General features: G+C 64.1%; 1 protein-coding gene across 2 annotated transcripts; it reads right to left on the reverse strand.

The window, feature by feature from the left end:
• Nucleotides 1–629: 629 nt before the first annotated feature.
• On the reverse strand, nt 630–8,922 carry SCN4B (sodium voltage-gated channel beta subunit 4). Of its 2 annotated transcripts, none has more exons than XM_074894923.1 (5): nt 8,817–8,922; nt 4,835–4,998; nt 3,946–4,171; nt 3,574–3,703; nt 630–3,457 (listed from the first exon to the last, which is right to left on the reverse strand). In XM_074894923.1, exons 1-5 carry the CDS (start codon nt 8,878–8,880, stop codon nt 3,364–3,366), a joined length of 678 nt encoding a protein of 225 aa, XP_074751024.1. In that variant the 5' UTR covers nt 8,881–8,922; the 3' UTR covers nt 630–3,363. The 2 variants fall into 2 exon arrangements, with proteins under 2 accessions (XP_074751024.1, XP_074751025.1); XM_074894924.1 differs by lacking the exon at nt 8,817–8,922 and adding an exon at nt 8,322–8,356.
• Between the last annotated feature and the right edge of the window lie 2,329 nt (nt 8,923–11,251).

The raw sequence follows: 11,251 nt of genomic DNA on the forward strand, positions 1-11,251 counted from the left end.
GTCCCTCCTCTCTCCCCAAGCCCCCCTCCCCATCCCTACGTGCTCAGCTGTCTCGGCTCTGGCAGCAGCTGGGAAACGGATCTGAAGCCACGGAAGGTGAGAGGTGCCTCCCAAACCCTCGCTGCCAGGCTGTGACTTAGCGTGCCAGAGGCCAGCTGAGGAGGCAAAGGGCAGCTCAGAGCGACGGCCACCGATAGCAGGAAGGAATCTGACCGGCTCAAGCTCCCTTCCGGAGAAAGATTAATTTATTGCCCTGTGCTGGCCCCGCTGTGGCAGGAAGGCTCCTGTGGGGCTGAGCTGCTGTTTGCTCCCTCCTGTTTGTGCCATAGAGTATCCCCATTAAAAGTATTTGTTTTTTCACGCATCCTCTGAAGGCTTTGTCCCTGTTGCTTCCAGGGGTATTTTTTGCAAGACCCTGCGCTGTGCCGGAGCCGCTGTCCCCACACCCTTCCCAGGGTTTATTTGCAGGCTCTTGTGAACAAGCTGTTCCTTCACACAGGGAAGAAAGCTCTGCATGGACCGCTGTAGCTTCAGCCCCAGTAGAAATCAGGGCCATTGCCGTGCAACGCGGCCCAGGGGGGTCATGGTCAGCCTAAGCAGACACTGACAGCAACCCAAACGAGAGCGAGTTTCTCTAGTAAACATAAACTTTATTTCATTCAAGGCAAAGCTAACTAAACCTCTACAGTGCAAAAAGGTGCTGTAAGTCATCACACAGCATGTTGTACACATCCGTGTTTATTTGCAGGTATCTCCTACGTGTATTTGTATGTGCTTATACACATACGTGTCTGTCGCAGCACGCACCCCCGGCAGGGCCTTCTCCCCCACGTGCCCCAGAAAGCCTCCGCGGACCCCCCCGAGCCCCTGTGACAGCAGGGACCCCGCAGGAGCTGGCACAAGCTCCCCGACCAGCCCGCTCCCCTCTGCTGCGTGCAGCACCCGCACACGTATGTGTATAGAGTTACATTTCAGAAACTGGTTATGTTGACTTTGTCCATCAAGCCAGAGGAGTAATCCATGCATAGTACAGCATTGCATATCCTGTGGTAAGTGGAACGGTGTCCAGATACCGTCTAAAAAAGGCCAACAGGTTAGGACAGCTAAAAATAGTTCTTTAAAAAAAATCCCTTCCTCCCCTCACTGTCCTCTCCTGTGGGAGGTCTCCTCCAAGGATGGGCTGGGGGGGTCTCCTGGGGCAACTGGGAGGTCTCACGCCTTCCTGCCCTGACGCTCACGCGTGACAATGGCATGTTAACGATCCTTGGCATTTCCAGAGTGCCTTTCGCCCCAGGATCTCTGAGCACTTTGCAAAGCGATGCAGGGAGCCTCACACCTCCTGTGAGGTAGGTCAGATTTACGGTCCCCACTTTACAGGTGGGGAAACGGAAGCACAGAGAAGTCAAGTGATTTGCCTGAGGGTCCCTTGGATCCTCAGAGAGGGGACCGGGATCCCCGGGACCTGACTCCCACTTGCCTGTCTAACCAGCAGCCAAGGAAACCTGCCTGGGGCCGGGTGCCTGGACCCGACTCCTGTCCCAAAGGCGAGGCCCCGCTCTGGCGGTGCCCCTGCACCCAGCGTGCGCGCAGCCAGCCAGCCGTGCACCTGGGTGAAGGCTGCAGGGTGCTCTCTGTGCCACCGTCCCCGCAAGCGGGCAGGCGAGGTCCTACCTCTCCCGCAACAGTCTCCACAGCGGGAGCACCCAACCTTTCCGCATTTGCCTTGCCCACCAAATCCTCGCCTTCCTTCCAGTCCGGCACCTCTGGCGGGGTACAAGCCCCCGCAGCTGGGGAAATCAGGGCTCAGCTTTGATTCTCAATTTTGAGTGGGGATGGGGGAGCTGCCTGTCCTGTAGGTTCACTGACAGACACCCACAAATAAAGGGGAAATAGGGAACAAATCACATTGTAAAGGATGTTCTCAACTTCAGTTGTAGGACCAGCTCATTCCCTTCACGTCTGACGTCCTGCTACGGCCCTTGGGAGGGGGGCTGGGTTGCCCAGATCCCCACTGCAGGTATCCTTCGCAAAGACCCTCTGGCTTTCTGTGGCACCCCTCACCCGAGGATCTCAAAGCACTTTACCAATGTTAGCCAAGGAAGCCTCACAACCACCCCTGTGAGGTAGAGCAGTATTATTATCCCCATTTTACAGATGGGGAAACTGAGGCACGGGGAGGCAGAGTGACTTGCCCAAGGTCACCCAGTGGGCCGGTGGCAGGCCCGGGAGCGGGCCGGCACAGCCCCAGCCCGGCTCCCCTCACCAGGGCTCGACCGTGCTCCCTCCCTGCATTGCGGATGGAGTGCCACAGTCTTCCTCAGGAGAAAGGGAAACACAACCAGCCGTTTTCCCACTGGAGTCTAATATAAAAAACATCCGCGTAACGAGTTAAGCCTTGGCGAGTCAGCATCGAAAGCATCGCTGCTCTGAGTGCTGAGCTTTAAAGGGAGGGGAGGAGGAGCAGGAGCAGCACAAACCTAGGAGCACCTCCCGAGAAGGCTGCCTGGGGGGGAAGCCCCCCACTGCCCCCGGGGCACGGCCCTGCGCAGGGACAAAGTGAGCATGAAGCTTCACCCCAGCGTGCTCCTGGCGTGGGCCGGCAGCGACCCCGGGACACGGCCAGCCCTGGCTGCCAGTGCCCCCAGCCCCGCCATGGGAGGGACCGGGGCACCTCGGGCCAACCTGCCCCGCCGGAGCGCGGCCGCTCACTGGGAGGAGATGACAGCCCTGACAGCAAGGGGCCTTCCACTGATTTGGTTCTCAAGTGTGTGTAACAGGAGAGCTGAAACCAAGCCCCGTCACAACAGCCCCACGCCTCCCTTCCTCCCGTGCCGGACCCACGAGAAACGCAGCCAAGGCAGGAGCCTCTGTCTCTACGGCGAGTTTCGTGCATCCTCGCTCTGCTCCAGAAATCTTCCGCATGGGGCAGGCAGCGGCTGCCCGCCCCAGCTCAGCACCCCCGGACGCAGACAAGACGCCCCAAGACCTCGCAGCCCGCACCCCCCCAGGCACGCCGGTACCCCCGGGAGCGCAGCGCCAGTGGCACAGCACCCTCGGCTGCAGGGCAGGGTGCTCCCCAGCACCCGGCCCCTTCCCTGCCCGCCTGGCACCCTCTTGCCTTCGCTCGGAGCGGAGCGGGCGGCTCGCTCTGTCCCGGCGGCGTCCCAGTCCGAGTCCGCAAGCAGCTCCCAGTCCCCACGGCAGCCGAAGTCTTTTCCGAGAAGCAGTGCAGGTTGCAGGCACGTGTGTAATAGAAACATGTCTCAAGCGTTGGCAGTTTGGCAAGAAAACAAAAGGGAAAGGCTTGTCCCCCTGCCCAGCCTCCCCGCTGCTGGGCGGGCCGGGGCTCGGGGCGCCGCTGCTTCATGCCTTTGGTGGTGCTTTTTGTTCCGCCTTGGAGCCAGCCAAGCCGTTCTCGGTGTTGTCGTTCCCCGAGGAGCTCACCAGACACTCCTTCCTGGGGGAGAGCACACAGCCAGCTGACAGCCCCCGGCCCCCCCCGGCCCCTCTCGCCACGACCCCGGCCCCGGGCAGCACCCGCCGAAGGGTGCTGGGACCGGCCCCTGCACTCACTTCCCATCCTGGGTCTTCTTGATGATGAACAGGACAACCCTCTTGACGAGCATGAAGAGGATGAGGAGGCCGATGAGCCCCCCCACGATGCCCACGATGATGAGCGTCACAGTGTTGTCTGCCTCCACCACTGCAGGAGAGAAGGTGCTGAGGGGCCCCGGGAGGGAAGCAGGGAGCACCCAGATGCACAGACGCCCCCTGAAAAGCAGCGACCCCTCCAGCATCCCACTGCAGAGGGGCACGAGGCCAAGCCTCACCCTTAGGGGATGCCAACTACCTCCCAGAGGCCAGGACACTCCGGGCACCGGCACAGCCGTGAGCCAAGGTGGGGTCAGGGGGGTCTGCGTCCCCGCTGCCCCAGCCGGCACTTACTCTGCTGGACCACCGTGAGGATGATGGTGGCGTTGTGCTGCGCCTTCTTCTCCTTGGGGTTCTTGACGTGGCAGGTGTACCTCCCAGCATCGCTGAACTCCACGTTCTTCAGGACGATGGAGATGTTGTTGTCCTTCCCGGTCGTCGAGCCGACGAACTCAACCCGGGGGTTGCGTTCCACGAGGATGGGCTCCGAGGCTTTGCTCTTTATCTTGCCATGGTAAATCTGCAGAGGCAGGGACGTGGGGTCAGCCGGGCTCCCGCCAGCCCCCGCTGAGGGAAAGGCTCAGGTTCTCCCGCCGGTGCCCGGCCCCAGCGCCGCACGCACAGACACGCCGGGCCAAGCGTCCCGGCACGCCCCATCAAAGCCGGGGTGGCCGTGGAGGGGACCTGACACACAGCCCCCAGGAAGCAACAATCAGTCTGAGCTGCCCTGCAGCGATGTTACAGACCACACGGGAGGACCCCGGGGCAGAGTCTCTTTGCTCTAGGGCTGGCCAGCCTGCGAGGACAGACCTGCTCTAACCCAGCCCTCCTTCCCAGCAGGAAGCAAATCTGTACAGAACCTTTAGTATTTCAGAGCAAGCACAGGAGGAGAAAATTAACCATATTTTGCCCAAAGTGTAGACTTGCCGAACAGCCAGTCTATGACCAATTTCTGAAAAGAAATGGGCCTGTGGGCAGCAGAAAATCCAGAACAGCTTTGTGCCAAAAGCACAGATGTGCATTTGAGTGACTCTGTTTGCACAGCCCCGTCCCCCTGAGTGGGAGACACTTGGAGGGGTGGCCATCCTGCAAGAGGACAAAGGGAACTCTGTGAGACCTGCAGTGCTGGGAAAGTACAAAAGGACCTACCAGGAAAACAGGCAAAGACCAGAGAGCAACCCACCATCTCTGTCAAGTTGAAATACCATGTGAAGTCCAGGTCCTGAAAGCCTATGCAGGTGGTGAAGATGCAGGGCAGCAGGACATTGGAGTTATTCAGAGCCATCACAGTGTTGGTCTTCCCCACCGACACCTCCAGGGCGAAGGCGATGGCCAAGACGTGCAAACCTGGCAGGGAGAGGGGAGAAGAGAGTGAGGACACAGCACGGGTACACAGCCCCACGTGCTGCAGGGCTCTGCTGCCGACCTGCACCCTCAGGGCAGAGGGGACAGGGAGGAGAAGGGTGCACGGGAGGGACCCCCTCTCCCCCACCGCAGGAGGGACCCCTTCCTTCTCCCCCACGCAGCCTGGCCTCCAGCTGCAGCATTGGCTGCAGTGGGGATCCCCTCCCAGGGAGCATGTGGGGGGCTTGGCCATCACCCCCTCTAGGTCCTGCTCCCAGCTCCACCAGGGACCCACGGCATCCTCCTCCTCCTCCTCCTCCTCGCAGCCTCAGCACAGGGGCACGAGCCCAGCACTCCCCCTCTCCCAGAGCCCAGGGACGTGTTTGTCACCCCTCGTCCCAGCAGGCTGTCATGGCAGGAGCAAACGCGCCTGTCCTCGGCCCCGGGGAGCTCAGCAGGGACAGGGGACCTGCTCCTGGAGGAACGGCAGGGGCTGGCTGGCACCCAGACACAGCGCGGATTCAAAGGGAACTGTAATATCACCACGGATAAAGCAGGCGAATGAAAGCCCTGATTTGCACGTTAGCCACAAGGCCTTCAGCTAAACTTTAAAGGGGGAAAAAAAAGCCCAAAGCAAAGCAGAGCGCTCTGTTCTTCAAGCAGGGTGCTGGAGCACTAATGAGCATCGCTGCCCTGGCCGCCTGCCACGCCGCCCGGCCCCCACGCCAGGCGCGGGCTCTCCGGCACGGCACCCCCTCACGCCCGCCTTGCAGGGAGCGTCGGCTCCCGCTGTAGCTGACAGATGACCTTCAAACTGCAGCACGCAGCTCTCCCGCTCCTCTCCTCCCCATTAGCAGGGAGAAACGCGTCGAGGAGCAGGTACAAGCCCAGCTGCAAGAGCCTGAGAGCTGCCGGGGTCCCACGCAGGGGACTGGCACCGCAGCCCTGCGCGCCGGGCTGGGCCAGCAGCGTCCACGCAAGCCCTTCCAGGGGGCACAGGGATGCTCTGCTCCAGGGGAGCAGCCCCCCTCCCCATCCCCATCCCACCGGGGCCCCGTCCCGCTTGTATGATGTGGTGTGGCCAAGATGTGATACAACCCAGCAAGGCGCTGCGCTCCCCTTTCCCAGCCCTCAGCCACCCAAGGGAGCCAGCCATCCCCTCAAAGCTTTCCCTGGGCATGGGGACAACCGAAACACGGGGTACACAGCTCTTCCCACAGCTACAAGCCAGTCCCCAGCTCCACTGGCACCTTAACTCGGATACGCTGCCGTCAGCTTCAGATTCGCGTTTCTCTGCAGCCGCTTCAGCTGCTGATTTATTCTCCCACACATGCCGGTGCTAACAGCTCCCCAGGCACGTCGCAGCCCAAGCCAAGCCCGAGAGCCCTGCATCCTGGGCTTCGGGCCCTGCTGCAGTGCTGCATTGCAAGCACTGCAGGGAAGGAGTTCCTCCACTTTACAAAGAAGCACTTTTCATTTTGCTTGAGAGGCTTTAGGTAACACTGGGGAGTGGCTCCCACCAGACGGAGGTCTCCCGCAGTAGTTGGGCTCAAAGGCCAGCCCTGGGGATGCTACGGAGGGGACTTCACAGCCCGAAGTGCCCCGGGGGATCGTGCCGCTGCCTGGAGTAAGATTTGGCAGAGGCATGCCTGGCTCTGCAGGTATGCCTGAGCAGGCAGGGTGCTGCAGGCGGACAGTTACTTACAGGAAAGACAACTCCTTGCAGCTTTTAACACCTTTAATCCTGTCTGCCACTGTTACAATGTCATGAACGTAATCTCAATTGAATGTGTGGGGTAAACGGAGGCTGATCTTGTTCCTGTCATGCTGTGATCTCAGGAAGACAGACTTGGTATGCTACCACTAAATAAAGTGCAGAGGAAAACACGTTGGGAGGCTGGGAGATTCCTGACTGGACCTGCCACACCAGCTGCCACCGTTACTTGTCCATGTGCCCAAAGCTGCCACGCTTCGCACCAAGCTTCAGTGCACAGGGCAAGTGGCTCGGGGAGGGGGGGGCTCCAGGCCCCCTCCCATGCCTGCAGGCACAAACCTTCCCCCAGGGAAGGAGAGCAGCCACTCTTGCTGCTGCCAGAGCCCTGGCTGCCTGCTCTTTGCTCTCACAGAGGGCAAGTTCTTGGGACAAGCCCCCAGACGAGGGGTCCCAGAGCCACCGAGCCGCGTGCCGTAGCGCTGGGTGTGCAGGCCGGGCGCCAGCCCCAGCAGCAACAGCCCCCCAACCCAGGCCAGGGCCCAGAGCAAGACCTTCCCCCCATGGGCTGCTGGCACCCCCCACTTTTTCTGCAGTCTGTCAGGAACCTGGTCTGGGAAGCACTGTCCGAACAGAAAGGGCACACAGGATTCACCTGAAAAGCCCCGGGACACCTCTGCCATCTGTGAGAAAGCTGCTCTACCAAGACTTTCACTGCCCATCGAGGTCAGTGACCTCCTGGCACGGCCAGCAAGCCGGGCCTGCCGAGCCGGCCTGGCTCCTCTCCCCGGGGTCAGGAGGGAGCAGCTCCCGGGCCAGCCCCAGCCCAGGAGGGACGTGCTCCGGGGCAGGACATGTGCCCTCCCTGCGGGCACCGACGGCGCAGCTGTGCTGTGCCTCCCTGGCACAGGCAGGAGGCTGCTGCTGCCACTCCCTGGAGCGCATCCCTGACAGGCACAGCCCCAGAGACCTGCCCGGACCCCTCTCCCCTTCCCATCCACCCCCCCCAGGCTCCCAGCCCACCCGAGCGGCCGGGGGGTGCGGTGCCCACCTCCTGGACCCCAGACCCCCAAGCACCCTGGTCTCCAGCATCTCCAAGTCTCTCCTACTGCCCCACTGCCAGCCCCCCGCTGAGGGCAGCTCCCACTGCAGCCAGCTGGGTGCCAGCCCCCAGATCCTGCAGGGAGTCGGGTACTTACGTGTCTTTTCGTGTCTCCAGCTCACTTAAAACAAACTTAAGAGCTCTGCCCTCCAAAACGCCTCGCAAGGGAGCTGCGCTGCAAAAGCAGCCCCTGGCTCCAGGCTCCCCGTGCCCGTCGACGCAAGGACGATCCCCGCGAGCAGGAGTGCGGGCGGTGCGCGGGAGCGATGCGGGTGCGCGGGGGCCGGTGCGGGGTGCGCGGGGGCCGGTGCGGGTGCCTCAGAACCAACCCCCAGGGCTGCAACGGGAGGGCTCGGCCCCCGCAGCTGGCGGGGGGGGGGATCTCGGGCACCCCCGGACACCGGCCTGGGCGTCATGCTCCAAGCAGCGGCCCCGCAGCACGGGCTCGGCCCCGCGCCGGGGGAAGCGCATGCGGATGGTTGGTTGAGAAGATGAACTGTAAAAGAGAATGACCTGTCGGCGGGCGTGCTGGCGGCTGAAGCAGCGCGTCGCCTCCCGGCCGCGGCTCCCCGGTCCCGGCAGCGGGCAGGCAGCGGCCCCGTCCCCGAGCAGCGCAGCGGAGCCGGGCAAAGCGGGGCGCAGCCGCAGCGCCGGCAGGAGAAAGCTCTGGCGGTGTCAGCGGCCGCAGCCGGGACGTCAGCGCCCTCCGACTCGGCTGCGAAGTCACCTTGGCCAAGTCACTTATCCTCGGCGCCCGGGGCCGGGAAACTCATCCGAGCGGCGCAGCGGGGGCCGGTGCGGGGCGCCCACGGAGGAGGGGGGGGCTTCGCAAGGGTCACCCCGCCTTGGGAAGGCGAGGGGGCGGCGGGAAGCCGGGGGGCTGCCCGCGGTGCCACCCCGCGCCGGGCAGCCGGAGGTGCCCCCGCGGGGTCCCCCGGGGCGCAGCCCGGGGCGGGGGAGGAGCGGGTCCCCGGTGCCCCCCGGCGCCCCCCGGTGCCCCCCCCTTACCCAGCAGCGCTCCCAGCAGGCGCGGCCCGGCGCGGCGGCGGGCGGCGGGCGAGCCCGGGGCCATGGCTGCGGAGCGGCGCGGAGCTGCGCGGTCCCTGCTCCCCGCAGCGGCCCCGCTCTGGCCGCCCCCGCGGAGGGCGAGCGGAGCCGGGCGGGGCCGCGCCGGGCGGGGCCGCGCTGCGCCCTCCTCCGCGCTTTGCTCCGCGCCAAACCCGCCGCGCATTCTTCCACCGCCCCGCCCGGCAGCGGGGGGGGGGCTTGGTCCGGACCACCCCGTCGTGTGCCCCCCCCACCTCCGTGTCCCCTGCTCGGGGGGGGCTCGGCGCCCTGCGGGGGTGTCCCGGGAGCGCTGGAGCTGCCCCGGGGCCACCTCTGGAAAGGAGCGAAGTGCCACCAAGGGTGATGGCACCGCTGCCGGGAGGATGGGGCGGGCCGAGGCTGGGGCTCAGCATCGGGACACCCCCCCCGTCTCCCTGCCCTCTGTCCCCACTAGCCACCCCGCTAGCCCACGGGCAGTTCTGCGGCTGCAGGAGGGGACACAGAGCCCGACACCGACGGGCAAGGCTCAGGGGGAATCCGCCCGACGCCAAAGGGAACGCTTCGAAAACTTGTTTTTCTCACCACGAGCTTGTTCCAAGACACTTGGCTGCACAGAAGTTCACGTCTCAGGCACCTTTTCCTCCGCATCACATCCATTAGCCCTGACCTCAGCAGACCACATCCCAAAAGGTGGTGGAGGGGCCCCGCTAATGGAGGCCTCGGCGACGCGGCGCGCGGCGGCAGAGCCTCACCTCTGCGCCCAGATCCATTAGACGGGGCCTCTCTGCAGAGCAGCAGTTTGCTGGAGGTGACGCAGCCTGAGAAGCCCCGGCATGGCGGGAAGGGGGAGGAGGTGCTGCCGTGCCCGCGGCGCAGCACTGACCGTTCCTCCAGGCTGTTTTCTCGTTGCTGGCACAAGGCGCGTGTCCCAGCAAAGCTCACCCGGGGGCTGGGCGAGGCTGAGCTCGCCGTGCTGGCTCCAGCACTACAGCAGGGCTTCCTCGAGCACGATGGCTTCTTTCGGGTGTCAGAGCAGGTCACCCGCAGCGATGCTGCCCAGGGCCCTGCCAGCATGGCCGGGTGCCACGGCCTGTCGGCGCCGGGGCACTGCGGGAGACTCCTCAGCCCCACTCCAGCCCCAATGCAGCTCACTCCCCTTCCCACCTGGCCAGGAGCATGAGCAGCAGGGAAGAGGGACGGCAGGAGGCTTTGCAGGACACAGGGGACCCTGAGAGAAAGCCAGCAGTGCCTCTGGGTTGAGGAGTCAGGGCTGCAGAGCTGACAACAGAGGCAGGAAAAGTACAGGCAGAGCGGGCTGGGCAGCGCGGGCAGCCGGCGCTGCGGGAGTGGCCCGGAGAGTGCTGCTGATGCAGCAGAAGGTGGCTCGGCGATCAGCTCTGATGGATCCAGCTCGGTGGTGGATCCAGCTCGGTGAGCGGAGCCACAGGCACTGGCGACCAGGCAAGCCGTGCGCTGAGACAGGAGGAGGAACAGTGCATCTGCTGGAGCCTTGCTAATTGTGAGGGGGGTGGCACAGCTCTGAGGAGCTCTGCGGAGAGGCCCGAAGGGGTGGAGGGGTGCCTGTTGGCCCTGCAAGGGTGCATGATGTCTGCTAGGGCCACGGTCACAGGCGCTGAAGCAGGGGGGGCACATGAGGCTGAGGCTGGACGCCCCAGTGTCCAGCGAGCAGGACCACAGAGACCTGCAGCACTGGGGACCTGAAACAGTAGCACCCATACCCTGGCACGGGAAAAGGGCCTGACGCGTGGAGGACTCATTCCTGGGATGCTCAGGTTCTGCCAAGTTTGCCTCCAAAAAGGTGGGTAAAGCTGGGGTGGGTTTGGCCAAACTGCCGTTGCGAATCCCCCCAGCAGAGCCCTAAATCCTCCTGGAGGCAGGGAGGTTGGGAAAAGCAGCAGCACCCAGCTGGGAGGGGCAGCCAGTAAATACAAAAGGGCTCCCGTGGGCGCTGGCACGGAGCAGGTGTGCTGGGCAGGCGCGTACCCAGCTTCCTCCACAATGACTTGTCCCTGCGGCCACCATCTCCCTGCTGAGCATCTCTGCAGAGCCAGGGCTCCGCGTGCCCCGCCAGGGAGAGGCAGCGAGCCTGGGGCCATGCCACCCTTGCCCGCTGCATGCCCGGGGCCAGCCGTGCCCTCCTGTGCCCTCAGAGCAGGACGCTGCCGGTCACAGGAGCCTGGTGGAGCCGTCACCCTCGGCAGCGCTGGCCGGTCTCCTCGGCTGACTGATCTCGTGAGACATCGGCCGCTGCCGCGGGCCTGGGAAAGGCTCTGCTGTCCTGCAGCCCGGCCTCGGGGAGCGGCGTGTGCCGTGGCAGGGACGAGCACTCACAGCACCTGGCCCTGGGATTTTGGCACAATGCTGAGATGTCCGGC

Source organism: Strix uralensis, chromosome 26 (assembly GCF_047716275.1).
Source record: "Strix uralensis isolate ZFMK-TIS-50842 chromosome 26, bStrUra1, whole genome shotgun sequence".
NCBI classification, from domain to species: domain Eukaryota; kingdom Metazoa; phylum Chordata; class Aves; order Strigiformes; family Strigidae; genus Strix; species Strix uralensis.